Source organism: Microtus pennsylvanicus, chromosome 2, assembly GCF_037038515.1.
Source record: "Microtus pennsylvanicus isolate mMicPen1 chromosome 2, mMicPen1.hap1, whole genome shotgun sequence".
Classification (NCBI taxonomy): Eukaryota; Metazoa; Chordata; class Mammalia; order Rodentia; family Cricetidae; genus Microtus; species Microtus pennsylvanicus.
The window spans coordinates 17,655,511-17,683,384 of NC_134580.1; the positions used below are offsets into that span (position 1 = coordinate 17,655,511).

Sequence of the window (27,874 nt, forward strand, 5' to 3'; positions counted from 1 at the left end):
ACTACGTCACCAACACGGTCTCGGGAGGGGCGGGGCTGCAGCCGCGGCTTTCGATACTAAAAGCTATCGTTGGTGAAACAGACTCAGTCAGGGAAGCAGGGGTGTGCACTTTTTAGAACCGATATTTATTGTAGTAGAGGTAGGATGCCCGGGCCGCAGATGGGACCTAGGTCTCCGGCCACGGTTCACTAGGACCTGAATGTGCTCTTCTCCGAATAGGAATCGTCCGCCTTGACCGATTTCAAGCGATTGGAGAGCACGAACCTGGTGGAGGAGCTGAAAAAGCATAATCAGCTCGCGCGGTGAGGCTGGCTCCACGTAGCTCTAAAATAGGGCCGCGCCTCCCCACGTGCCTCACCAGCCGCCTGCAGCAACTTCCACCGAGGTTCTAGCTGAGCTTTTAGTAACCTAAGGGCCCGGATCTCCTCTGGAGAGGCCATCAAGAAAGGGCCCAGACTGGGAGGTGCTTCTCCAAGCAGTACCTGTGCCAGGGTCCTTGCAAGCTGGAGAATGGATTCCTGGCCCAGGGATAGTGGGGAGCGGGGGAGGGGAGCAATGAGACAATGGTTTCTCTTCACCTTCCACCCATACAGCTTATATCCACCTTGCTCAGTTTACCTCTTCCACTACTGCTAGAATTCGGCCCCCTGCTGGGCCCCGAAGCACTGAAGCCAAGAGAGCAGCTTGGGCGTTCTGCAGGCCATGGGCAGGCCCTAGTGCCATCAACACCACGTCAGGCTGGAAGCCATAAGCCAGGGGCAGAACCAGACCCAAGATGCAGCTCAGAAACCCCCCAGTCGTCTGTGGGGACAGAGGCAGAGCCTCAGGCTCTGATCTAGATACTGCTACTGGCTCCTGTAACCACCCTCCAAATCTCAGGGACCCTGGATTGTGAGCAGGCACCCCCAGGAAGACCAGGAGACAGTGAGAACCTCTCCAAACCGCAACACGACCCCTCACCTGCGGCAGTGGTGTAGAGATGTGGAACATGGACTCCACAGCTGCCTCCTTGCCCCGGATATTCAGCCATAGAACTCTCCTTTCCAGAAGTGAGCAGCATGAATATGTATACATGTGCATGAGACCCTTTCGTGAACTTTATAACTGGGAGAGATGAGAGCTTGGGGCTCCAGCAGGGAGGAGGACATGTGTGACTGCCAACCTGGTATGGCTCTGCTTTCTGGGCACCCACTCTCAAACTGCAGCTATGGAAGCCTCCCCCCATTCTGTACTGCAGTGACCCCACACAGTTAAATGCCTGCTACCTGTTCACACACATGCACAATCGGGGAGATATGTAAGCTGAGAACCATACCCATCATCTGCAAGGTCCAGGGGTCGATCCAGCTGTCCCAGGGCCACACAGAGCAGCCTAAGAAGTTGACCCAAAATAGGCTATGCTCACACTGTCCAGTATCCAGCGCCTTTCCCACACCATTAGTGGGGCATTCCCAGGTTCTTAGAGTCCCAACTCAACCAAACAGACTTTACCTCTGAGCTCCATGGGACAGGCATCGCTGAATGATCACTTCTACAGTTGCTGCTGTGGCAAGGGCGGCTGTGACAGCTATGCCATTCCTTACCTATGGAATAAATAACAGAATCTAGAGACTGACACACGCACTCCCTATGGAGCACTTTCAGGAGGCAAGGCCAACTCCCAAACCCGGTTAGACAAACCCTTTTGTGCTTTGTTTTGGTCCTGTCCAAATGGCTGCTACTGACTGACTTTCCCTACACTACAATATCAAATCACCCCACTTTCTATATGCAAGATGCTTAAAACTACACTTCAAATTGTCTACTTCCTCTTTGCCAAAGAGCATTGCCTGGGCTCTGCACAAGGTAACATGTCAGCCCACTGTACATGCCACCACGCTATCTCCAGCAGCTCCCCTGGCAACCTACCTGCCCATCCAGGATCCCACCTAAGAGACACAGAATCTTCCCCAGGGCGACAAGACTCTCATCCTGGAACAGAGACTTGTGTAGCCTACGATGGGCAAGCCAGAGGGACACATGGAAACCAAATCTGTATCAGCCACACTGGTGCAGGCATAGCCAGCCCCAGCCTCAGACTGCTCGCCTCACCTGGCCCAGGCTTCGGTTTCCTCCCTCAAGGCTGACTCTTCCTGAAGGAGCACTCCAGGAGGTAAGGCCAGAGCAGCACCTGGCACGGCCAAGGCGACCGCTGTGCAGATCGGGGGTGTAGGACGGAGACAGAGTTCACCCTGGAGAGGGCTCAGGGCAGCTTCTGCTGCTTCATACGTGGGGTTCTCAGCAAGCAGAGGCAGAGACCTCCCTTCAGGAAAGCGGGTGCTGGGACCCAGAACTGGTGCCACATCTAAACGGTTCAGAGTCACAGTCACTGCCTAAGCCTAAGGCGGAGGAGCTGCCAGCCCAGGTCCAGGTCATACTGACTTTGCTGGAGGCTTGTCCAGTGAGGGGCCTGGGCTGTCTGGACACTCTGGATGGACTCCAGGGCACTATGGGGGAGAAATAGAATTGTAAAGCTGACTCATGCTTCAGCCCCCTCCCCCACCTACTCCAGTCTTCAAACCTCTGGCATGGCACCATGAGTCCAAGAAGGGGGGGTGTGGGGTCACCAAGCAGTGTCTGCACCATCATGCACACTGACTGTGCTAGGGATTCCAGGTGGTATCCACCCTAGGGAGAGTGTTGAAACAGGACAGCGCAGGGGTGTCACTAGTGTGAGCGGCTGTACCAGGCAGAGCACCTCACCTTGACTGAGCCTCCCCTGGCCTTCGAGCCTCCCCACTGCCCCACACTTACCTCTAGCACAGCACAAATCCGGCCACCAGCCAGCACCTGCATCAGCTGTGTGAGGTGGGCAAAGCACTCGGGTGTGGCTCGCATCCGCCCCTGCAGCACAGTGAATCGTGTATGACAGGCACCTGGACCCAGGACCCTAGCTTACTCCCCAGCCAGGCCGTGCTCTCACCTCAGGGTCCCCGATGGCAGAGTCAAATCCTGCTGAGACCAGCACCAGCTCAGGGTCAAACTACAGGCAGAGTCCAGTGGAAAGGAGCAAAAGAGAGCCATAGCCAGGTGAAGGGGAGTTCCCAGTGCTGCCCATTCACATCTGACTTTCAGAGGCACCTTCCCCACTCCCCAAGGTTCATTCGCACTCTGGTGGAATGGCTTACAAAGCTCCTCCTGCCTTCATAGTGGAACTTTAGGTTAGCCTAGGGTTTCCTGCCCTGGGGGACACCCATCACCCAATCACCTCAAAGGCCAACGGGAGCAGCACATGCAGGAAGGCAGCCAAATAGTCAGCATTCCCCATCCCAACCTGCAGCAAGATCGAAGTGGACATTAGAGGACCAGCCCTATGAACGAGGGCTCCAGGGTCTTCACCCCTGGCAACAGAACTCTGGGGAGAATGTTGCAGGATGCCCTGGATGACATTTGCAAACCCGGAGCTGGGGAGCAGGAGAGGAAGGATGGATGGAGCGGGGAGGGGAACTTGGTACCTGATTCCAGGGCAAATTGACGGTGAAGCCTTGGCCCTGCCCTTGCCCAACCGCATGTGCATCGGACTCTTGAAGGAATGGCCAGAAGCGCCCATGCTCATAGCGGTGCCAGGAGAAGTAAAGGACACTGTCAACAACTGGCCAGGTCAGAAGTGAGGTCCTTCAGGAGCTCCACAGCTTCTCAAATAACCCTGACTCCTAAAACCTGAATTTTATCCCCAAGTGGTGCATTGTAGAGAAGGGCCGTGTTCACACCCCAGCTTACCTGGGGTCATCATCGAAGATGTACTGGATGCCCTGGCCGTGGTGGATATCCCAGTCGACAATAAGAATCCTAAATTCAGACCATACTGGAGATCACCTTGCCACTGTCACGCCAGAAGCCCATCCAGGTGTGGAGGGAGCAGGGTAGGAATCTTAGCCACCAGCTCCACCTCTGCCAGTTTAGCTTGTGTCCCCAACACGTACATACCTCTGCAGCCCATATTTCTGCTTGGCATGTTTGGCTGCTATAGCCACATTGTTGAACACACAGAATCCATTGGCAGCCTCCTTCTGACTGTGGTGCCCTGGAGGCCTGAGGTGTAAAATTGGGGTACAGGGCATGTCGGGGTCCTTCTGTCCCCTCACAGGGTCACACACAGACAGTCAATTTGAGGGGGAGGGCAGTTCTCACCTCACTAGGGCAAGCCCATTGTGCACAGCTCCTGTTAGCACAGCATCCACCAGCTGCAGTGCAGCCCCCACAGCTAGCCTGGCACAGTGAAAAGTGTTCTGTGGGGCCAGAGTACAATTTAGCCTGCAGCCTGGCCTACTTGTCCCAAATTGCAGGCCTCCCACTACAGAACAAGACAGGGCTAGGACAATGGCAAGCAAAACATACCAGGGTATGGTCACAAGCATGAACAAGAAGACATGGGCAGATGGGCAAAATGGGTATGGATACACATAGGCATGCGGACATAAATCTGGGTGTATATGCTGGCTCGCACCGGGTGGAAGTAGACAGCATCAAACTGCTTAGACAGTGCCTGGAGCTCCTCCTTGTCCAGGGTCTGGGTCCTCCGCACCAGGGCTACATATTCTGGGCTTCGGGTCAACAGGTGGGCCACCAGTGGGATACAAAGAAAAGGAAGCTGGGATTCCTGGTGGCAACACCCACCCAGCACTCCCCTTATGCCTCTGAGCCCACACCACAGTGAAACTGAGGGGACACTGATAGGATCCCCAGCCCAGTCATTGTCTGACCTGTGCACCATGCCCAACTCTTCCTCTGATGCCTCACAAGCTGTCAAACACAGGCACCTTTGTTGCAGGCCACGCTGCCGCAGGCCATCCAGGGCTGCAGTCAGGCGCTCTGGACACTCAATTTCGCATTCGGGGCTAGAGCAAACAAGGATCTCAGTGTTCAGAGTTTCCTCCCGGCACCCTACTTCTGTCAAGACACACTTACTCATCCCAGAGCAGCCGGGTGGCTGTCATATCCTCGTGGTACACAAGTGCTGTACCCATGGCCACACCGTGGTCACTTTGATCCACTCTAGCGTATACACGCCCTCTGCTGGCAGGTGACTGCACTGTCTGGTCCCACCGAACGGCGCGCACGTAAACAGCCCCTCGCTTGGGACAGAGCCCTGTAGCAGAGATGGACCTGAGTAAGAACGCACTACCCAAGGGTCAGACCCGGTTGGTACTCAGAAGCAAACCGCTGGAAACTGAGATAAGCCAGTCCACAGCTTGGCTCCCGACATCTAACTTCCGGCTTCCTCCTTCGCAGACTTGGTCCCGCCCTCATGTGCGATTAGGGTGGAGTAGACCAGCTGAACTCCCGTCGGGTTCCGCCAGCATCTCTGGATGTGATCTCGGCCTAGTGTTTCAGCTGCGGTACCACCGCCAAAAACGTGTGGCACGGAGCCTGCGCTCAGTGTCCCTCTTGAAATGGTTGGGAAGACGGGGCTGCTTGTCCTCAGGCAATCAGTGCAGGCGCTGCTATGTTCCCTTCTTTCCCCAACATTCTCGAGCCTAAATTCTCCCTGCTTAGGTCACAGGGTCAGACATGCCAACTGGCCGTCACATCCAGTTTACCTGCTCCCCCAAGTGAAAGGGTGGAAGAAAGGGAGGTGAGCAAGGAGTGTACGCATGCCCACACAGGAGCTGGCCTGACCTGTGTCATGGCACAGAGTTTCAAAATGGGACTAACAAAAGACCACAGGTGAAAAAGAGGCCACCAGAATGGAAGGACTGTGTCAGAGGCCAGGTCGGGAAGAAACGCTGCAGCACAGTGTAGGGCCAGGAAGGTCAGAGGATTCTGAGCAAGGAAGGGGATGAAGGGAGGGGACCTTGGACCTTGTAATGAAGGTAAAAGGGCCAGCCAAAGGAACCTGGAATCAGAACCAATGAAAGAAACCCACCCTGGCCATGAAATCATAGCCAGTGAAAGAAATACTTTAGCCTCGAACCCAGAACTAAAGAAATACACCCTGACTCTGAAACCAGTGCCAAAGAAACACACTTTGGCCCTAGAATCAGTCAGTGAAAGAAATAAGCATTCATCCTGAAAATAGAGCCAAAAAGCTTTAAAAGAGCAGCGAAGGCCGGGCGATGGTGGCGCACACCTTTAATCACAGCACTTGGGAGGCAGAGGCAGGCGGATCTCTGTGAGTTCGAGACCAGCCTGGTCTACAAGAGCTAGTTCCAGGACAGGCTCCAAAGCCACAGAGAAACCCTGTCTCGAAAAAACAAAAAACAAAAAAAACAACAAAAAAAAAGAGCAGCGAAAGAAACACAGTTTGGCCTTGAAATCAGCCATCTACCTCTGCGCCAGACCAACTAAATTAACCAATCCCTGAGCAGGGAAAACTAATCAGTCCCTCTTCTCCCCGGGAAAACTCCCCACCTAAGAAGCCCTATATAACCTGTGTACCTGTTCAGTTTGCTGCTGCCCTTTTCTACCTGGCAGAGGCAGCCACTCTCCTGAATTCTTCCCTCGTGATAATTGAGTGAGCTTTGGGTGAGACCTTCTTTTGCTGGAGTTGTAACACTTTCACTAGGGAAACCTTCCCCTAGCAGTGCCAAGTTGTTACAACTTCACTGGAGAAGTAGAGCAAGGCTGTAACACTTTTGTTGGGAAACCTTCCCCTAGAGTTGTTACATTCTGGGGCACCAGAACCAAATTGTAACAACTTGGCTGGGGAAGTCCTCTTCTGCAGGGGTAGCAATGTTACATTGGGTAAACCTTTCTGTAGAGCTGGGCTGTAAACCGCTACACTTACATTATTCCCTGGCTCGTGACTACTAGAATACTCTTCCACCAGAGCTGTAATACCCAGTATTCCCTGGCCTCCGACTGCCAGAATACTTTTCCATCTGAGCTGTAACATTCAGTATTCCCTGGTTCCCGAGTGCTAGAATCTCTTTCCATTCAAGTCGCAGTGCTTACAGAAGCATTACAGATCAAAGGAGACATGAGTTCAAGTCTGAACTAATGTTGTTCATGTATGTTTTTTGTTTGGTTGGGTTTTTTTTGTTTTTGTTTTTTTTTTGTAATCCAGGCCTGTCACCAGTTCTGAAGTCCTTACCTCGGCCTCTTGAGTGCCGGGATTACAGTTGTATCCCACCGTGCTTCCCAAAGCAAGATGGAGAGAGGTGCCTGCGCGATGCCAGTAGAGTTGTGGATCAGAGAGTAGAAGCCACCTCTCTGGATCTCAGAGAGCCTCTAAGACAACCCCCTCCCCAGGACAATGAAGGGGAAGGGGGACAAAGCTGCCACTGGTATTTATGATAGGGATGCACAGGACTGTCATGTGCAGGGGGAACCAAGGAGCCCGGAGCAGCTAGGAGGTGCCCATTGCACACTTGGGTGTTGGAGTGCAGGCCCAGGTTCTCATTAGTCCCAGGGCCTCTCCAGCTCTAGAGACCAAAGGCATCAGGCAGAGCCACTCCTTGTTGACGCGCCCTGGATTTTTTTTTTTTTTTGGTTTCTCGAGACAGGGTTTCTCTGTGGTTTTGGAGCCTGTCCTGGAACTAGCTCTTGTAGACCAGGCTGGTCTCGAACTCACAGAGATCCGCCTGCCTCTGCCTCCCGAGTGCTGGGATTAAAGGCGTGCGCCACCACCGCCCGGCTCTCGCCCTGGATTATGTGCCTTGTGGGGCTGAGAGGTGTGAGCCACACCTCCATAATAGAGTAAAATATTCAAGGTCCTGGTCCATGGTTATCTCAAGGGGTTTGGGCAGAGGAAGGCATGGTCCTGTCATCTCCTCTGACAAGATTAGCCTGGGCAAAGTGTATTGCACAGAACTCCTTTGCAGATGAGGGGAATGCAAGGCTCCACCCTTATGCCTTGCTCTAATGTACCTGTCCTTGGGAAGAACATGGACCATCTAACTAGGCAGTAAGGATCTAATGGCCTGCAGATGACAGACACTGCAGATTCATGGAAGCTGACAGGGTGATGCCAGTAGAGGTAAGTTGTTGGTCAGAGAATAGAACCCACCTCTCTGGATCTCAGAGAGCCGCTAAGACCAGAGATAACATTCCTCTCTAGAAGCTTTGACCATAAGAAGACAAATGCAGCTGGGTGGTGGTGGCACAGGCCTATAATCCCAGCACTTACAGTTGGGAGGCAGAGATAAGAGATCTCTGTGAGTTCAAGGCCAGCCCGCTCTATAGAGCTAGGACTATTACACAGAGAAACTCTGTCTTGAAAAAAAACAAAACAAAACAAAACAAAAAGTTGCACTCTCAGAAAGTCAGAAATAAAGGACCATCTGTCTTGGTTCTAGCACCATCATCCCAATTATCTGTCCTTACACCTTGCATCAGGCTCCATAGAACCCTGCTCAGACTCTAAGCCTTAATTAGAGTATAGTTACTGAAGAAGGGAGGGGACCAAGCCCTAATGTGATGGCTTGAGGACCACTGGCAAGGACTAGGTGGCACCGGCACGGCACTTTGACCTGGGAAGAGTCAGGGGCATGGCACCTCTACTAGGTGGAGTGCAGGGAGCTCAGGCTGCCTCTTTTTGTGCACAGACTAGCAGCTCAGAGAAATGGTCGGAGCTCAGACATTGGACCACACAGTCAGAATGGGAGATCTACAAAAGGGTTTATTTGCACCCAGCCACTTAAGCACACAAAATGACTGGTTTACATTCCAGGCTAAGGGCGTAAGAGAATCCACCCCCATCACAGGAGAGATGATATCCCTGAGTCACTGTCCCCAAAACCTCTATCTCCTTCCTTCTCGGGAGTTGGCCTTGACACTGTCCAGAGCAAGCAGAGCTCAGGGAATAGCACTAAGCTCTGCCAGACCTGAGACCTTGTCACTAGTGAAGGGAGCACAACTCCAGAATTCAAAGGCTAGTTTCGTGTTGGGCGGGGGTCTTGGACAAAAAGCTTAGACATTCTTCCAGGATCATCCAGGGCACCCAGAAGCAGAGGAGCAGGTTTGGAGATGGAGGGTCCAGGATTCGAGGGTCTACTCAGTCTCTCCAAGTGGATGACTTGGGATACAAGCCCCAGGAACTGTCAGAGTGCTAACCAGGATTCTTCTTCCAGGGAAGGGGAGCCAAGGTGCCTGTGAGGCTCCCAGCTGGGCTTCTCAGGATGCCCTAAACTATTCAAAGGTCTTCATAGAGCTGTCTCCTTTGGGACTCTGGCTCCTAGCTGCCTGGGAGGCTTGAAGCTGAGCACTTCCTTGTAAGTAACACCTGCAGAAAATGAGGAAAAGCAGACGATAAAGAAGTTAGTCCAAGCCGGGCGGTGGTGGCGCGCGCCTTTAATCCTAGCAATCGGGAGGCAGAGGCGGGCAGATCTCTGTGAGTTTGAAGCCAGCCTGGTCTACAAGACCTAGTTCCAGGACAAGCTCCAAAGCTCCAGAGAAACCCTGTCTTGAAAAACCAAAAAAAAAAAAAAAGCCAAGAAGTTAGTTCAACGTTCACCTAAGAGGAGAAGCTAGCACCCCATGGGCTTTTAATCCGAAATGGGCCAATCCCCTTAAAAACATTTAGTGTGAGCTGGGCAGGGGTGGCAGCGCACGCCTTTAATCCCAGAATTCAGGAGGCAGAAGCAGGTGGATCTCTGTGAGGTTAGCCTGGTTTGCAGAGAGAGATCCAGAACAATCTGGGGCTGTTACAGAGAAACTCTGGGGGCGGGGAAAGGGGTAAGGTGCGGAGGGAAGGGACAAGGAGGGGAGGGGTAGGGCGGGGCATTACTTTGTGTGAAAACTTCTATAAAGATACATTTCCAGGAAAACAGGTGATGAGAGCTTATGTTCAGAAAAAAAAAAAAAAAGGGAAGGAAGCTTGTGTCCTGTCCACAGACTTAGTTGTATGTCCTCTGTGGTCTATGGTAAAAGCAAAAGCACCCAGGCACAGTGTGTAGGTGGAGACCACAGATCAGATCTGTGGCCTGTGGTTAAGGGAGTTGTTTTGATTAGCAGCAGAAGGGTTTCATCACAAAGAACCAAATTCACAAACACATGACAACACAGAAGGGAAGAATGCCTGCTAGGATTGCAGAAGAACCTTGCAGGGCATGATTTGAGAACTTTAACCCATCCAGTCTTTCCCACATCAAGGTGCAAGAACATGGCCTAAAGCCAGGTGATGGTGGCACACACCTTTAATCCCAGCACTTGGGAGGCAGAGGCAGGTAGATCTCTGTGAGTTTGAGGCTAGCCTGGTCTATGGAGTGAGTTTCAGGACAGCCACAGCCACGGCTGTTATAAAAAGAAACCCTGTCTCAAAAAACCAAAAAAGAACATGGCCTGGGAACTAAAGCAGGCAGGACAAGGGCTAGCATGTCCCGGTAGACGTGTCTTCAGACTGCCAATTTGGAGCAGACACCAGAGGCTAGTTCCAGCTCATGGACCAGTGGGCAGCCTGAGGCCAGTTCTCAAAGATATAGTAAGGGTCCTCAATGTAAGAGGACAGCCTGTTCAGAACCTGCAGGTTCAACACACGGCCATGGATGGATCTGGGGCTGAAGATGTGAGGAAAAGCCTAGGCCTTGGGACTGCATGGGAATAGACTGTCCCCCATGGCCAGAATATGAGAAAAATGTAGTTGTTTCAGGAGGGGTCCTGACAAGGAGTAAGGATAAATTCAAAAGGGGTGAGAAGGAAGTCATAAGGATAAGTGTTTGGTGGAGAGGACTCCAGTGTGGTCTAGACATGAGGGTGCTGGGCACCACAGGCGGGGGAGAGGACAGGGAATCAGTAGAGGCCAAGGGTATTGCTGTCCTGAGCACACAGATGCTCCACCGTTCTCGGGACCCGTCATGTGCCAGCCTTTGAAGGCGCTGCCATAGGGACACTCTTTCCCACTGCCTTCTGCTCTAGCCAGAAGTCAGCCTGGCCAAGCTGTACTGTCCCACAATGCCCTTTGACCTCCCAACCTTGACAGAGGCTCATCCGCACAGGCACACAGGGTCCGAAGCAGGCATTGTGCAGAGCCCGCACTCACGCTTCCACTCCTCAAGGGTGCGGTCCACGTCATCAAAGGAGTCATCGTATTTCTGGGCCTTGGACTCATCCTCGGTATCCTGCAGGGACTCAAAGTACGGATGGGCCAGTGCCTCAGCTGCCGTCACCCGCTGTTCTGAGTCCAGCACCAGCATCTTTTCTAGAAGGTTCACAGCTGTGGGGAGAGCAAATGAGGCCAAGCCACGGAATAGGACATACCTAAAAGCCTAAGATCTTCACCCACCCAGCCCTACCCTGAGGGCTTGCGTTGGTCAGGACAGAGGCAAAATCCTTTTTTTCCAGCTCAGGAAGGCCTTCCATGTAGTTCTTGGCCTATGGGGGTCAGGGTAAGAGTGATAGGCCAGCTCCCAAACCCAAGTCCAGCTCACCACCCAGCTTCCCACTGACCTCAGCACTCTGTAACTTCTGTACAAACTCAGGAGGGGGTGTCCCTGTGACCTTCATGATCTCCTTCAGCTGGTCCAGGTCTGTACCAAGGTCAGGAACACAGTGCAAGGGCAGAAGGTGGCCCACCCAGCACCCACACCTGGGCTGAAGTCCCATGATGCTCTGCATAGAAGGATACGGTCACTGCCTTTGAACAGAATCTTCCCTGTAATCATCTCCGCCATGATGCAGCCGACAGACCAAATGTCCACTGAGATACACATCAGTGCCCCACAGACAAGCATAGCATTCATATTCACGAGAGTCAAGAGAAGAGGACATGCAAGAGACCATATATGGAAGACAAATATACATGACCAGGAGGGGTGTGCACAGGCACAGAGCACAGGGAGTCACTGAGGAGAGTAACAGAGCTCCACCCCAGCTCAGGAGCCTCCTGGAGGTAGTGCCTACAAAAAGCTCCCTATCAAGAAATGAGGAAGGGAGCTGGAGAGAAGCTAATCAGTTAAGAGCGCTGGCTGCTCCTCCAGAAATCCTTGGTTTGGTTCCAGTAACCCCATGGCAGCTCACAACTCTCCATGACTCCAGTTCTAGAGGATCCAATGCCATCTTCTGGCCTCTGCACTCACCAAGTACACACGTAGATAAGTACTTATACACATAAAATAAAATTTTTAAAAATGGAGAAGGGTGAAACATGTCTTAATTCCAGCACTTGAGGGGCAAAAACAGGTGGATCTCTGTGGATTCAAGGCCAACCTGGTCTACATTGGGAGCTCCAGGAATAGCCAGAGCTATACAGTGAGACTGTATCTCAAAATAAAAAAAAAACCCAAAAAGTATAAAATAATGATGATGATGATGAAGGAAGGGCTGAACTGAGGTGTATCGCAATGATAGAGCACTTGCCTAGCATGAATAAGACTCTCTGTTCCATCCCACACACTACAGAAACAAATAAAAGTGAATGGGTAAATGCAGGTGGTGAGTGTGCGCTGGGATCTTCAGATAGCCTCTTTCTTACCTGTCTGTGTGTAGCGCATCCAATTCAAGATGACCTCTGGTGCCCGGTACCACCGGGTCACCACATATCCCGTCATCTCACTGTCTGCCTGTCTGGCTAGGCCAAAGTCTAGGATCTAAAGAAGTATCGGAGGTGGAACTAAGACACTGAGGACGGGCCAAAAGTGGTCCAGAAGACTCTAAGAAGCTGGCCTTGAAGTCTCCACACTGGAGCTTTTGCCCGCTTTGGTCTTGGTTCTCCCAGGCTTCTCCCTGAGGTCAGTTCACCTGGCCCTACCCACCTCAGGAGCAAGTGCTAAGGATTTTTCTCTACTTTGTCATCCCATGATCACTTTTAGGAGCCTCCAAACTCCTACCCTGGGTGACTAGGGACGTTAGCCACTCTTTACCTAAAGCAGGTACCTGACCCCAGGACCCATTCGCTGCTCAGCCCCAGATGCCTGAGGTCTGTCCCTTTTCCTGGGATAAAGGTCAAGAAGGCCAGTAGGGTGACAGAAGGGGCTCCCACCCCCATCTTGGTCACTTTCCCCACCCAGTGACACCTTCAGCTCACAGTCTTCATTCACAGCCAGGTTGCCAGGCTTCAAATCCTGAGGGAAGAAAGACAGCCACCGTGACTACCCTGCCAAAGCAAGGCCCAGGCAGCACTTTCCTAGGGCCACCAAAACAGGCCTGGCCCTTTTGAGGGAGGGCAGAGGGCTGGGGTCCCCAGAGCAGAGCAGGCTTTCAACTGGGGACTAATTATATGCATTCCCACCGTACTTCTATTTTGCCTTTTTATGGGTTAGCAATGGAAGCTGAGTTTGAGCACTTCTGTTTACATAGGTGGGGAGGAGCAGACGGGTAATCTCCCAGCCCCACCAAGACTCACTCTGTGGATGACACCAGCAGCGTGGATATACTGTGGGAGAGAGGGAGTTCAGCTGTCAGCTCAGCGGGCGCCCCAAGCCTCTCAGCTCTACCCTGCCCAGCCAGGAAGCCTGTCCACCTCCCTACGGCCACCTCAACTTACCTTCAGCCCCTTCAGCATCTGATACACAAGAAACTGGATTCTGTCTTCACTCAGAGTCTCATGCTTCATCAGCTTGCCCAGATCAGTGCCCATGAACGGCATCACCAGGTAGCTGTGGAAACAAGGGATGCAGCCAATGCAGGGCTAGTCCCTAGACCTAAGCTAACACCCACTGGGCCCAGTTCACACCTTGCCACACCCCATCCCAGCAGGAGCCACTACAATATTACTCTGTAGCACCCATTCCTCACTATCTTTGGGGTCCTACCATACTGTGATGCTTCAATCCCACCATGCCCTGCTAGGCTCCTACTTTCTGTCCACACCTATCTTGGGCAATTACACCATCTCGATGCATGCTCATATCCCCACTTTCCAAAATGGCAGGCAGGGTTTAGGGGGACTTTGTTTTTGAGGAAAGGTCTCACTTTGCAGTCCTTTCTGGCCCAGAACTCACTGTGCAGACCAGGATGACCTCAGACACACAGACAGCTCTGCCCCTGCCCCTGCCTCCGCCTCCGCCTCCTAAGAGCTGGAATTAAAGACCTTCATCCCTACATTTGATCTTGTTTTGTTTTCAGTTTATTTTTTACATGTCTGGATGTTTTATCTCCATGTATATTTGTGCACCACGTGTGTGCAGTGCTCATGGAAGCCAAAAGAGGGTGTCATCTCTTCTGGGACTTGAATTATAGACAGTTGTGAGCTACCATGTAGGTGCTGGGAATCAAATGCTGGTCCTCTGGAAGAACAGCCAATGCTTTTAACCACTGAGCCATCTCTCCAGCCCTTAGCTCTTGGTTTTATGTTTTTGTTTGAGACAGGGTCTCATGCAGCCTAAAATGGCCTCAAACGTCTGGTCCTCCTACCTCCATCTCCTTGAGATTACAAGTGTGTACCAACACACTCTGCCTCAGGGTTTTAAAATTCCTGACTGAACAGCATCATATGCCAGGTGAGCAGCTAGGGCTGCACCTGGAGCTGGCACTTCAGATCATTTAGTTGTATTGATACCTCAGGCACTGTGAGGGCCCAAATGCCAGGCATAAAAGGAAGAAAAGGTTTGGTTCTACTAGGGCATGTCAGTATCCAGGAGAACCTATAGTATATGAGAGTGCAGTGAGGAGCCAGTGGGCAGTAGGCATCTCAGCCTTCACTTGGGCCATGGAAAGAAGGCCTCCAGACTGCTTAGAACCTGAAGCCAGTACCCAGAAGCTATTCAGGTTCCTCCTGCCACACATAGGGTAACCAGGAATCTGGGGCAGGAGTTGGGGCTGCAAGGTTGGATGTTCATTTGGTTGGTTGAAGCGATAGACAAAGGAGAAAGACATCATCCACCCCAGGGGACAATGGGGCCATAGTATATCTTGACCTTTGCCAGTCAGCAGTGAAGAGCCTGTCACCCACTCCAGCCCTCTAGTTGATTACAGTATGAGTCCAGGAATGACCAACCATAGGATAGGACAGGCCCTATCTGCCAGTAAAAGGCAGCAATAGTTCAGATTTGGGGCCACATACTGAGTGCCAGGGTCTTGAACACAAACATCCTATCCAAGGTTCAAACTTGAGGCAATGTGAGGGTCTAAGTACCAAGCTTGGAAGAAGTAAGAGCCATGGTGCTACCAGGGCATGGCAGGGTTCATAGCTCCCAGGAGCATGCAGGAGTGTGAAGTGGACTCTGGTAAGAGGAGTGGGTGGGCAGTGTGCACCCTATCCCTCACTTGGACTACGGGAGAAGGCCCCTGACCTGACCCAGAACCTTAAGCTGACACCTAGGAGCCACCTAGGTCCCTCCGACCCTGAGCCAGTCCAGGCCAGCACTCACAAGTCTGTGAAGTCATCCAGAGTCTCATCAGGAGTGAACACATCCAGTAGGCCAATCACCTGGGGAACAAGGGTCAGACAGGATGGAGAGCACACGGCAGACGCAAGGACTCAGTGCACACCCAGGGTGGCACTGTACTCCTGGTAGAAAGCCCTCCTATAACTACCCTAGTCGCCTCCACTGTGCCCACTGTCAGCTCAGCCCCCACCCCGGTACATTTGCCCACAGACACAGGCTATTTTTGGATGCTGACAGCCGGGATACTCTGGGGGGGAGGGGCAGTCTCAAGTCTGGGTTGACTCCAGGCTTCTGAGCAATCCAACCCCTTAGTCTTCCCTCCCCGCTTCTTTTCTCCCCCAATGAAGCAGACCCAAGACCAAAGTGGGGAAAGTCCCTTGAGAGGCACGAACACCTGAGAAGTCCTCCCTGGGGCCATCCCCCGGCTGTCTAGGCCAAGGGGAAGCACCAGTTTAAACACAGCTTCTGGTTGAGGGAGTGGGACAACAGAGGGATAGCGTGACATTGGTTTTCCAGGACTGGGTTGGGGGACAGGAGCTTTAGGGTCAAGGGAGGCTTCCCTGAGGAGGGCTGCATATCCATGTATCAGGAGGGATGCGTAAAAGAGCAAAGAGAGGCAGGATGCCTGATGGCCAAAGCGGGAGCAAAACACCTCCAGAGTAAGGACAGAGAGGGAGTCCAAGTGGCTGAAGCCCAGGCCGAAGAGGAACCAAGGAGAGGACAGAGGAAACCGAAGGAAGGCCTCAAACTCACATCCCAGAGGAAGATTTGGATTTGATCCACAGAGCTGCTGTGGAAGGAAGGATTTAAACAAAGATGTAACGCTGAGGGGCCAGGCGGTGGTCGTGCACACCGGCAATCCCAGCATTTGGGAGGCAAAGGCAGAGGCAGGCGGATCTCTGTGGATTTGAGGCCAGTCTAGTCTACAAAGCAAGTTCCAAGACAGCCAGAGAGGATACACAGAGAAACCCTGTCTCAAAAAGCCAAGTGAAAAAAAAATAGATATAATATTGAATATGTCCTCTGAGTTCAATGAAAGGACAGAGAGAATGAGGCAAGAATAGGCAGAGAGTAAAGGGCAGATGAGTGAACACTTAGATCATGGCCAAAGTTGGAAGGAAGAGCAAGGATAGGAAAGGCCTGGGGACAGACAAACCACAGATGTGACCTGAGAACTTAGCCCATTCTGCAGAACAGATAGGGAATAGTGTCCTAGAGGTCAAGGGAAGTCCATCAAAGGAATAAAACTTCTTTTGCACTTTAATGGTGTAGAATGTGACCCACAGCCAAAGACCAGAGCTTGAGAAGGAGGGGATAGATTAGGGCTAGATCTATGGCAGCCTCATCTCTGGTGAGTGGGGCATACAGCCTGTCCAAACTTCAGTTTCCATGAGGAGGTAGCTACAACCGCAGCCTCCCAGAAGGTGTTGGGTCATCCTGAAGGCTAGCACACCCAGGTGAGGGCAGGAGCATAGCTGGGTGGAAGACCCTTGGCAAGGCAGAATGAAGAAGCCCACAACCCTTGGCTGGAGAAGGGTGAAGGGTAGGTAAGTGGATAGGTGGGAGTTGGGGGCTCTGAGGACAGGGGGTGGGGGCTGCACCCATGAGAACAAAGCCTTTTACTGTTTTTTGTTTGCTTGTTTTACTGTTTACGGGTTTACAGGGAAGTGGGAAAGCAGACACAGCTGGGCTGGCGTTCAGTGTAAGCAGGCTTCACAAAGAAAAGAAATAAAGACCCACCATGTCAGCCAAGAGTGGTAGTGTTCCATGGGGCTATTGACTGATGACCCAGGAGGTTAAAACAAGACTAGCACAACAGTCCAGATGGGGAATAGAACTCACAGCCTCAGGAAGATAAGAAGAAAAAGCTCTCTGGCTGAGAGAAGGATTCTGATAGCCAGCAATGCCGATATGAGAGGCACCTGGGCAGCCACGTGCAGTATCCTACCACGGGCAGGTAGGACTGGAATTGAGATGCTTAGCCTGAGGGAAGAAATACACACCCACAATGGTGGCAGTAACGCTCTGCTCCTTTTAAGCCCTGTATCCACAGAGACTGGAGGCTTTCGGATGACAGAGCCAGGGTGAATAGTTCTAGCGACCTGCCTGCCTGGAATAGAAGACTCAGGATGTGGGCAAAAGAAGACCTAGGGTGGGGAAGAGATGCTTTTCCAGGAAAACCCTCTTTCCTACCAGCCTGAAACGAGACAGGGTTTGGAGTGAGCCCTGAGGAGCCCTTAGGCCTAGAACATACCCTGACCACTGCCTGGACTGAGAAAGTACATACAGGTGGACCAAAAGTGAAACCAAGTCACTGAAGCAGAGGCTGAAAACGTGTAGTGTCGCCCCGATGGAGGTCTGGGATGCCGCCACTTCCTTCCTGGAAGCTGCCGATAGCTTACCCAAACAGGAGGCTAAGTAGGAAAGAGGTACCAGGCCCCAGGAAGCTGAGGCGGTGGGCAGGATTTGCAGGGGAGGGCAGGATGAGAGGTGGCCAGTGCACAGTGTCCGCTTCTGGGGCGGGCGTTGGACTCACGTTCTCGTGGCGCATGTGTTTGAGGAGGCGCAGCTCTCTGTAGGCGCGCTTGGCAAACAGCTCCGACTGGAAGGGCCGGTACAACTTCTTGATGGCCACCTTGTTACCAGTGCGGCTGTCTATTGCAGAGCTGCGGGGTGGACAGCTTGGCTAGAGAACCCGCCCCGTAATCGCCAGCAGCCGCCTGCCCTGTCTGCCACCCCGTCCGGCGAACGCTCACCACACTGCACCATAGGCACCAGAGCCCACGGGCTGCAGGTCCTGGTACACGGCGCGCACCTCCCAGGCCGTTTTGGTCACCTCCTGGCGGTAAAAGCCCTTGCGGGCGGGTGGCGGGGAGCTCATCCCCGGCCGGAGCACTGCGCCCCAGGACCGGACCCAGGATCAGGGGCTCCGCCCGCGCGCCCCGGGTCACTGCGTAGCACCGGGAGGACTCCGCGCCGCCGGCCCGCCTGCCTGTGGGACTTTCCCTTACAGACTCTTTTCTTGGGGTTGCCACCCTGAACTCTCTGGAACCGCCAGCTCCCACCCGACCCTTGTCTCTGGCCGGCAAAGTGGTCCCTCCCGGCCCACTGACCAACCGGGCCCTTGAGCCCTGAGCACGTGACACCCCCGTCTGCCCTCCGGCCCCTGCGGAAACCCGAGGAGGCCTCCGGGGTTGGGCGGAAGGCTTGGAAAGGGGAAAGGGAGGGGGGGAATTGCCCCAAAGCTCACTCCGGACCTGGGGCGGGAGGTGTTGCTGAAACACCCTGGCCAGGCTCTATCCTCAATAGACGTCTCGGCCCTGGGGTCTTAGCAGGTGCTTCTCAGAATTCCAACCTTTCCTGATCTTTCAGAACGTTGGGCCCATTCTAGCAACTTAAGTTCACCAACTTCTATGCCAGCCCCAGGTCAGGTCCACCTGCCCACTTACCAGTCACACCCAACCCAATTGTTTTCCTGTTCCTGGCTTAACTCTTCTTTCCCAAGGATGCCCCGCCCCTGGGGCTGATTCATTCTTCTCTATGGAAGAGGTATTTGGTTCTGTCTCCCAGACATCTCAGGTTGCATTCCCAACCCCATTGTGAGCACTGGCTCTTCATTTCCTAATCTAGGAACCAGAGGGATTGATCATATAGACTCTTCTAGGGCCCCTTTGCCCCTCTGTTCCCTGCCTTGGCCCCCACCTGGTATGTGGAGTGCCTGCTTTAAGTACTGAATAGGACTGGCCCCTGTATCTACCTCACCTGCTATCCAGTTTGGCCTTCAAATCAGAATAAGCTAAAGTGTGTGCCTGCCCCCAGAAAAAAAGAGGGGATCCTATGTGGACTTTCAGCTTGATGCCTCCATGTGAGCTTCTTCTCTGGGATTTGGCCAAGTCCTGAACCAGATGAACCGGGAGGATAAAGCAACCATCCTTCCCACAGCCTGGTGACCAGAGTCCATTCCAGGATCCCACTGGGTTGATGAGTAGTAACAAGATCCCGCAGAATTCTCTTCCCCTCCCTCCATGCCTGCCTGCCTGCTGCCGTGAATCAGCAGCTCAAGGCCAGCCAGGGCAGCTTTACACCTGGGCAGCCGCTGGTGATGTGGCACATTCGCAAGCAGACAAGAGCGGGCAGGGAAGCTCTGGGCCACTCAAACCACATCTGCCTGTATCCTGTGCCCGCTGGGAGGCCTCTGACCACCCACCCACATCCTCCAACAAACTCCCCAGTTTCCCTCTTTATTCTGTAGGGGACCAATTCAGACCAGGCTTGGGAACTAGGGCCTTGTATCTGGTCCCACTCCTACTCCTGATCCCCCAACACCAGCTTAGCTCTGGTCTTCTAGCTTTTCTCCTGGACCAGCTGCCAGGCTAAGGCTTCTGGAGGTCCAAGATTCAGGACACAGGCCTGATACATGTGCTGGCTGTATCCTGGGCTAAAGTAAAGTAACCTTTTTGCCTTAGCCAGGAAGGAAAGGACAGCTATTCCCCGTATCCTGTCCAAGCCCTGAGGAAGAACTGGCCTTTATTCCAGAGACAATCCCACCCCACCACCCCACCCCAGAGCCAGTCCCATCACTGAGCAAGAAGGAGTCAAGCCTGTCCACTAAATCCCGATGTACATAAAACAGCAGGGACCAATGTGTGATGGCTATCACATCATTTTCCCCCTTTAGCCTGTGGGTCTTATCCTGCACTGGTCTCCTGGGTTCTTGACCTCTCTACGGAGCTGTGATGGTACCAGAAATGGCCACTGGTCTCACTGACTGGTCAAGGGAGTGCAACATGTGCCAAGTCTGTGAAGCTAGCTGCAAGTGGGCCAAGCACAAGATCCAACCACCCCTCCAGGCAACGGGAGTAGTAGAAGCAATGGGGTCTGGAGCCTTCCACACAAATAAGAGCAAGAGAGCCCCTTTATTGTGCACTCTTGGTGCAGGCACTTGACATCCAGAGACCCCTGGTCCCTGATAGCAAGAGATCATCCTCTCCTCAGGAAGGAGCCACATCCCAGTGTGTCTTCAAACAGGGTCCTACCTCAAAAATCACTTGGGCAGCTCCTCTCCGGGAAGAGGGCAGATAAGGGATGACTCACAGACCACAGCACCCCAGACAAGCTGTAGAGCTACAAGGGTAGGGGGAGGTAGAATGTGGACAAAACATTCGTCAGCTTTGACTCAAGGTCCAGGGGCAAGAGTGTCCAAATTCATATCCATGGGTGCTCTCCACCCAGCATCCGTGAGATTACACCCCCTACTTCATCCGTTTCCCAGCTGGCAGTGTGTCCTTCTGCCTCCGGATCCTGTAGCAGCTCCTACACTCTAGCCGAAACTCCAGGTTTTTGGATGGATCTTGGCACCTCTCAGGGTTTTAATCTAGTTCACAGCTGGCTCTCAAGACCCAGTAGGCAACAGGAACTTGGGGGAGGGGAGGCAAGAGTGTCTCCAGCTTAGGTGCCCTCCCAGAAATGGCTGCTGACCCCTCGGGTGCTCACAGATTCATATGCACCAGCACACGCCTGCATATGCTCTGATGTGTGCACCGGGAGCGTACACTCATTTGCCCACTTGCCCACACCTCACAGGTAAACACAAAGCTGCAGCCAGCTTTTCTGATTCAGTATCTAGTGATGGCCTCTGCCTTGCCACCCCCAGAAGGAATGCCACTCATTTGGAGGGGGGCCTCAGCTTTCATCCACTCACTTCCAGGTAGAGCTGCTCCAACCACTGGGACTCCCAGCCCCTCAGAGTCTCCAGGTGCCGTGGCCCATTTGCCTTCCTCCCAGTCCAGAGAGTTCTCAAGAGCAGAAGAAATCCAGACAGGGACCCATTAAGATCCCACACACTGAGGTCCCAAGGAGAACCTGGGTGGGCACAAGGTGGGCCCAGAAACGCTACTGCCCAGCCTCCAACACATGACGGCAGGCATATGAACACATACGTGCATCCGTGTGTGTATGTAGGTAGAGTTCTCTCAAGGCAAGGGGTCCCAGGTTAAGGGTCAGGGCTGCCTGAGAGGCACCTCCTGAGGAAAACTGGAAAGCTGAGGAAAGGGGGGCAGGCTCAGGCCTCCCCTCAGGCCTCACTGCTCAATCTCATGGGTGCCAGGTAGCTGTGATGGCTCCAGGGGCTTGAAGCTAAGGACTTCCTGGTAAGTAAGCTCTGAGGGAATGAAAAAAGGGTGAGATTGTGCTGTTGTCCCCGCCCACACACACAACCCAGTTCCCCACCTGCATGTGTGGCATCTGCTTCCCAGCCCACATCTACCACTGCCTAAGCTGAGAACCAGAGCCTGCCTTACCCCACGCTGTCCTCCAAGCCTCTCTCTCTCTGTCTCTCTGTCTCTCTCATCACACACACACACACACACACACACACACACACACACACACGCCTCTTTACATGTTTCACTCTGGAGTGCAGTCATGTTGTTCCCCCTCCCAGGTTACTGGGAGAAAGTTCTGGGGGAGTTTCTTGCATGAAACATAAACTCTTGCTCTGAGAAAATGCAACCCACAGACTTCTTGGGCTGCGCTCCCTCTCCCGTGCCCCCGCCCTCTCCCGTGCCCCTCGCCCTCTCCCGTGCCCCCCGCCCTCTCCCGTGCCCCCCGCCCTCTCCCGTGCCCTCGCCCTCTCCCGTGTGCCCCCGCCCTCTCCCGTGCCCCCCCGCCCTCTCCTGTGCCACTCGCCCTCTCCCGTGCCCCTCGCCCCGTGCTCACCCTTCCACTCCTCCAGGGTGCGCTCCTTGGCCTCGACACTTTCATCATAGGGCTCAGCCTCTGGCTCGTCGTCAGGGTCATGGTACTGGCTGAAGTACGCATGAGCCAAGGCTTCTGCTGCACTGACCCTTTGGTCACTGTCCAGCACCAGCATCCTTCCAAGGAGGTCTACAGCTAGAGGAGCGAGGGTCAACACTACATCCAGTCCTGGATCTGAAGCCCAACCGAGACCCAGGACCAGTCCTCACCCAGAGGGTTGGCTCCATGGAAGACACTGCTGAGATCCTTCTGGGGCATAGGGGGCAGAGACTGGATGTATGTCCGAGCCTGGGGACACATAAGAAGGGCTTGGAGGGCTAACTACCCTCGATTTCCATGGCCCCAAACTGAACAGAAGGCTTCAGGAGACGGCCCTGATGCATTCATTCCAACAGGCCTGGCAGGTGCACCAGCAAGCCAGAGTCTTGCTCTCGAAGTCTAGGGGCTCCCTAGCTGGGTAGTAGAGGTGCACGCCTTTAATTCCAGCACTCTGGAGGCAGAGGCAGGCAGATCTCCGAGTTCAAGGCCAGTCTGGTCTACAGAGCAAGTTTCAAAACACCCAGGGCTACACAGAGAAACCCCGTCTCCCAAAACAAAACAACAAAAATGTCTAGGGATTCCAGACCTCCTTTTGGCTTCTAATGATGTCTGCAGAAGCCAAATGTTCTAAGCTTTCTCTGCTCTCGCCTGCCTCTACCGTTTATAGCCAGAGGAGTTTTGTCAGTGTTGGTCGGTTGGTCTCCACTGTCTCTCCTACCTGGAATGTCCTCCTGATTCTCCTGCTTCACCCTGAAGGGGTTGAGTTTCTAGTACAAGCTCTATCCTGCTCTGATCATGTCTCTGATATATTGCCCATTTATCTGCATACCACCACCTCCCCAACATGACTGGTACTTGGTCAGCGGAACAAATGGATGGATGGGTGGATGGTCACTAACTTACATGCTCTGAGGATATCTTTGCCAGAACCTCAGGGCTGGGTGTGCCCACCACCTCCATGATTCGCTTCAGCTGGTCGATGTCTGCCTAGCTCAGGAAACACCTGGAGGCCAAGCCTTTACATCCTCAGCCCCTAGTACACTGTGGCGCCGTGGCTCCGGACAGGGAACCCCACGTGTCATAGCATAAGAAGCAAGACTTCGAAAAAGGGCTGGAGACCACCCCTACCCTGTAGAATGAGACCCCAGCTTGACCCTGCTCCCCAAGGATACAGTCATTTCCAGGAAAGAGGGCCTTCCCTTGGAGCAACTCAGCCATGATGCAGCCCACAGACCAGATGTCCACTGTTGGGGGAGAATAAGGAGACTCTATCAGTATGCTACCCAAAGCCTTCCTGTGGAGCTCGGGAGAAGCCTGCCCAGTGACCCCTCATCAAAGCCAGGACCAAAGAAGCCAGTGGTGCCCTTATTCTGTACCCTACCCTGAGAAGAGGTGTGGGGACACCCACCAATCTAAAAGCTGGTCCCACCCAGCCCTTGCCCCTCACTCAGAGCTCCAGGCATGCTCTTCTCCCTATGCCCACAGGTTTGTCACCTTCCGTCAACATTGGTGTGAGCACTGTCTGCCCACCCTTATAGGACAAGGCGACTGTTGACGGTCGACAGCACCTGTCTGGTTGTAGTGCATCCAGTTCAACATGATCTCTGGCGCCCGGTACCAACGTGTGGCCACATATCCGGTCATCTCCTCATCAGCCTGACGCGCTAGCCCGAAGTCCAGGATCTGGAGGACCACAGGTGTTATGTAACCCACGACACCTACTTCTCTCTGCATCCCCACTGTTCACACCCCCATCCTCCTTACCCGAAGCTCGCAGTCCTCATTCACCGCTACATTGCTGGGCTTCAGGTCCTGCAGGGTGGACCTGGTGTGAGTGTGGTAGCTATGAGCCCGAGTAGTGTCTGACCCTCGCCCTCTCCCACAGCTGCACGTACCCTGTGGATGATGCCTGCCGAGTGGATATACTGCAGGGGAGGGCAGACCGGCTGAGCCCAGGCTCCAACCCGGTCTGCCCCAACCCAGGGCGTTGGAGGGAACCCTAGAGCCCACGCGCCCCACCTTCAGCCCACGCAGCAGCTGATAGACGAGGAACTGAACATGCTCATCACTCAGTGCCTGACACTTGACGATGTTATTCAGGTCAGCGCCCATCAGGGTGGTCACCAGGTACCTGTGCCAGGGTCAGGAGTTAGGACAGTGTCTCGCTACCCCCTTCCCGACTAAGCTCTCAAGGCCACCGCCACGCCTGCCCAGGCCGCTCACACTTCGCTGAAATCCTCGATGGATGTAGCCGGCGTGAAGACGTCCAGGAGCCCTATGACCTGGTCAGGGACCCAAGAGAACGGACCACCACACAGCTGTAGGCAACGCCCGACAGGTCCGGGCCCCGCCCATATGGAGGCGTACCCCAAAAGGCCCCGCCCAACTCGCTCCCGCCCCCACCGGGCGGTGTCCGTTGTTCAATCCCTACACCACTGGCCCGCCCTCTCACGTTCTCGTGCTTCAGGTGTTTGAGTAGGCGCAGCTCCCGGTAAGTCCTCCTCGCGTGGATCAGCGATTGGAAAGGCCGAGACAGCTTCTTCACAGCCACCTTCTGGCGCAGACGCGCGTCGTAGGCCGAGCTGCAAGGTGGGCGAGTGCGAGCGCCTGGCCTGAGTCCACCCTGCGCCGGAGTGCAGGAGAGCAAGCCTCCGCTGCTGGTCCCAAGACCTAGGAAGCCTGTCCCTGCCTGCTCTCCCCGCCGCCCCTCTTGGATCTCCTTTAGAAGACCCCCCCTTTTTTTTTCAATCTTTTCTCTCTTGATTCTAGCCCAAACCTAAGCCCCCACTCAGAACGAGGCCGCTGCCTGGAAAAGACGCTACAACTATGCCCACGGACACTCCCTAAGCAAGCAGCTCTCCTTCCTCACTGACGCCATGAACAAGGGAGGCTTACCTTCCAAGCCATGACTCCCCACCCCCATGCCTCTGCACATCAGATTGCGGAAGGAAGAGATGTTTATTGCATCCTAATTTATAAGTGAAGTTGGACGCGGTGGTTCATGCCTGTAATCCCAGCTCTTGGGGAGACTGAAGTAAGAGATTTGAGATGCGTTCAACACTAGCTGGTGAAATACTGTCTCACAAAAAAAGCCCCCCCCACAATTTATAACTGGGTGGAAGGGAATGTTCATCTCGAGTGGGTTGGGGGGGGGTCTCTGGTCCACTACCACTCCCCAGAGACGGGAGAACCCTCCACCTCTGTACCCTTTTATGTTAGTTTGTTTTGGTTTTGGTTTCTAGAGATAGGGTTTCTCTATGTAGCCCTGGCTGCTCTGGCTCTCTCTCTGTAGACCAGGCTGACTCTGAACTCACAGAGATCCGCCTGCCTCTGCCTCCTGAGTGCCGGGAGTCTGCACCACCACCCGGCTCCTCTTCATCCTTTTGTCCTTCACTGGAGAGCTTCAAATGAGCAAATGAGGACATGTCCTCTAGATTGGTGGGACCTAGACCAGCATGATCAGGAGCTGTGGTCATAGAGCTTTCTCCCAAGTTCTGGTCCCACCGCCCTCAAGACTGGAGCAGCTGTGAACTCACTGAAGGAGCCCAGCTGGCTTTAGTCTCTCGCTCTTGAGTCTCTTCATCCCGGGGTGTACCCTTCCCTGCGGTGAGTGGAGACAGGATTCCACCCATTCCACAAGATGAGGGAAGGCAAGGACAGGATATGGTGGGTCTGGGATGTTCATGGGACTAAAAAGTAGCAGAGAGTAGTTGGCTCCCTGCGATAAGCAAAATGTCTAAATAACTCCTGGGATGAGGTGCGAAGGGAGTGGCCACCAGAGCAGCAGATCCTCTTGCTCCACCGCATCTGAACAATTGAGTTACAAGGAGCTGGCATCCTACCACCAACCTCAATAGTGCAACTTGAACAAACCCAGGTCACAGATCAGTAGAGCCGGACCTGGGACTCACTTGGGAAAGTTGGCTATCTCCCAGTAACTCCTAAACAGCCAGTCCCGGATGACTCCATCTGAGTCAGTGTCCAAGCTCTCTGCAAGCAGTCTTCACCTCTCTCCCCACCCACCCAATCTTCTCCCTCTCTTCCCTTCCTTCCCTCTATCTCCTCCCCTCCCTCCCTCCCTCTAATTTACTGTATTATTTTTTAACGGGATTGTGTGTAACTCCATCCTCTATTTGCTGAGCCCATAAGCATCCCAGACACAGCCTGTCTTATCTTTTCCTCTGTTCTGCTCCTTGGTTATTTTGGGAGGTATCCTGTTTCTACTCACTGTGGAGGGGGGTACACCCGGGAGAAAGAAGCAAGAAGAAGATAAAGTGTTCATGGAGAACAAGCTTATCCATCTCAGAGTGCTGGGATTACAGGCTACAGACATGAGGTGCAATCCCGCGACCCAGCTCACTGTGGGCCCGGTAACTGGTTTCCTTTATATTAAAGAGTCTATAAGATGTCATCAGCAGCCCTGCCGGAGAGATTTGACACAGGCTTCTGGTGACAGGCCAATGACAGCACAAGATCCAAGATTTGAGCCTCAGCCCCCATTCCCAGTGTCCACACCCTTTGACCAGCCTATCAACACGGACTATCTGCACCCATTCTTCAGTCCCAGGTGCCTGAGAGCTAGCTGGCTTCAGCCAACCCGAACTCTGCCCCATCAAGACTCTAACCCCTGGTCCTCAAGCCCTAGCTGTGGGGCTACATCCCGAGATCCTTTGTTGGGTAAACTGGGGTAGGGTGTAGACAGGAGGGTAAGATGTCTGATTTCTGCTCAAGCCTCCGTCTGAGACTCCTGGGATACTGGAGAAGGGGGTAGGATCTACGGGACAGTTTGATGCCTTCCGAAGAGGAGAGGTCTCCTCACCGCACTGGGTGCCTCCTTTTCAAATACTCGGGTCTGGGGGCATGTTAGATCCTGAAACTACTTAGACTCTGCCCCAAATAACCCTGATGGCTGCTCCATTTAGCGGCCCCCAGAGACTTGCTCTCCCGCCAGTTGTGACGCCGCGGGATTCGGCCTTAGTGGGGGAAACTAGGAATCAGAGATGGGGGCACGTTAGAGGACCCCCCTCCCTGCCAACGAGTGGAATCTAGTAGGAAAGTTTCCACCGTGTCCCCTTCCCCCCATTCATTCTTCGGAAGCGTGCCGGCCGGGGGCGGAGGCAGGGCGAGGCCCCTCCCCACGCCGGGAACCCCACGTCGCGCTGGAGGGTCGCGCACATTTTCCCGCCCAGCTCCCACCAGATCCTCGCCGGCCCCTACCAGACCGAGCCGTAGGCGCCGGAGCCCACCGGGCGTAGGCTCTGCAGCCGCTGCGGCACCTCCCATACTGTTTTGTTCAGCTCTTGCCGGTAGAATCCCGCGCGCGGACCCGACATATCCGCAGCGGCAGCAGGAGCGAGTTGCCCCGTAACCCCGCGCAGCACCCGGCCCGCGCCCCACGCCCAGCAGGCGTGAGCTCCGCTGAGCAAAGCCGGGTGGGGGGTGGGGGGCTGCGGCGCAGCAGGGCGGGGCGGCGGGGCGGGGCCGAGGCCGGGCGGATTTCCCCAGCCAGGCGACCGGAGGCGGGGTAGCGGGGTGGGGGTGGGGGGAAGGATGGGAGGGGAAGGTGGAGGGGGGTTTTTCCAGAGACAGACACGCCAGCTTCCTGCCCCTCGGAGACGGCGACAAAGGAGAAAGCGCTTGTATTTCCCACCTTCACCTTCTGCCACACGCTCTCCCCGCCCTTCCCCAGGTCCCAGCTCAGACTCCTTATTCAGAAATGAGGTGAAATTGTCAAAAGCGAGCTACAGCACATGGCAAGAATACTTTCAGAACAAAAAAACACTAACCACGTAAAAACTAAAGGCTCTAGGTTAAAGAACAGCGCCGTGGCGTTAACC

The 27,874-nt window shown here is 54.0% G+C and overlaps 3 protein-coding genes and 1 long non-coding RNA gene across 15 annotated transcripts; 1 reads left to right on the forward strand and 3 right to left on the reverse strand.

Annotated features, from left to right (window-relative positions):
* Positions 1-11: 11 nt before the first annotated feature.
* Positions 12-13,406, forward strand: LOC142843246 (uncharacterized). Its single transcript, XR_012909600.1, has 3 exons — positions 12-2,152; positions 7,046-7,176; positions 13,227-13,406. It is a non-coding gene; the product is annotated as an uncharacterized LOC142843246 (long non-coding RNA).
* Positions 105-5,275, reverse strand: Hdac10 (histone deacetylase 10). 7 transcript variants are annotated; one of them, XM_075960291.1, is made up of 20 exons: positions 4,948-5,275; positions 4,743-4,877; positions 4,487-4,583; positions 4,171-4,268; positions 3,967-4,071; positions 3,760-3,828; positions 3,495-3,621; positions 3,248-3,313; positions 2,963-3,022; positions 2,794-2,883; positions 2,561-2,667; positions 2,422-2,486; positions 2,092-2,344; positions 1,909-1,993; positions 1,492-1,583; positions 1,316-1,372; positions 961-1,039; positions 619-801; positions 359-518; positions 105-276 (listed from the first exon to the last, which is right to left on the reverse strand). In XM_075960291.1, the coding sequence occupies exons 1-20, from the start codon at positions 5,004-5,006 to the stop codon at positions 242-244; spliced, it is 2,022 nt and encodes a 673-aa protein (XP_075816406.1). In that variant the 5' UTR covers positions 5,007-5,275; the 3' UTR covers positions 105-241. The 7 variants fall into 7 exon arrangements, with proteins under 7 accessions (XP_075816406.1, XP_075816409.1, XP_075816407.1 ...); XM_075960294.1 differs by lacking the exon at positions 3,248-3,313 and having other exon boundaries at positions 961-1,036; positions 4,948-5,258; XM_075960292.1 differs by lacking the exon at positions 3,248-3,313 and having other exon boundaries at positions 4,948-5,258.
* On the reverse strand, positions 8,580-18,374 carry Mapk12 (mitogen-activated protein kinase 12). Of its 3 annotated transcripts, none has more exons than XM_075960301.1 (12): positions 17,999-18,374; positions 17,779-17,908; positions 15,225-15,283; positions 13,400-13,511; positions 13,259-13,288; positions 12,930-12,977; positions 12,389-12,503; positions 11,543-11,614; positions 11,365-11,444; positions 11,211-11,289; positions 10,958-11,131; positions 8,580-9,202 (listed from the first exon to the last, which is right to left on the reverse strand). In XM_075960301.1, the coding sequence occupies exons 1-12, from the start codon at positions 18,121-18,123 to the stop codon at positions 9,123-9,125; spliced, it is 1,104 nt and encodes a 367-aa protein (XP_075816416.1). In that variant the 5' UTR covers positions 18,124-18,374; the 3' UTR covers positions 8,580-9,122. The 3 variants fall into 3 exon arrangements, with proteins under 3 accessions (XP_075816416.1, XP_075816419.1, XP_075816417.1); XM_075960304.1 differs by having other exon boundaries at positions 18,058-18,364; XM_075960302.1 differs by lacking the exon at positions 13,259-13,288.
* A 1,756-nt stretch (positions 18,375-20,130) lies between these two features.
* On the reverse strand, positions 20,131-27,479 carry Mapk11 (mitogen-activated protein kinase 11). 4 transcript variants are annotated; one of them, XM_075960307.1, is made up of 12 exons: positions 27,255-27,479; positions 24,490-24,619; positions 24,261-24,319; positions 24,057-24,168; positions 23,933-23,962; positions 23,802-23,849; positions 23,606-23,720; positions 23,210-23,281; positions 22,941-23,020; positions 22,208-22,286; positions 21,960-22,133; positions 20,131-21,402 (listed from the first exon to the last, which is right to left on the reverse strand). In XM_075960307.1, the coding sequence occupies exons 1-12, from the start codon at positions 27,368-27,370 to the stop codon at positions 21,323-21,325; spliced, it is 1,095 nt and encodes a 364-aa protein (XP_075816422.1). In that variant the 5' UTR covers positions 27,371-27,479; the 3' UTR covers positions 20,131-21,322. The 4 variants fall into 4 exon arrangements, with proteins under 4 accessions (XP_075816422.1, XP_075816420.1, XP_075816423.1 ...); XM_075960305.1 differs by having other exon boundaries at positions 23,933-23,983; XM_075960308.1 differs by having other exon boundaries at positions 24,490-24,660; positions 27,255-27,461.
* Positions 27,480-27,874: the final 395 nt, after the last annotated feature.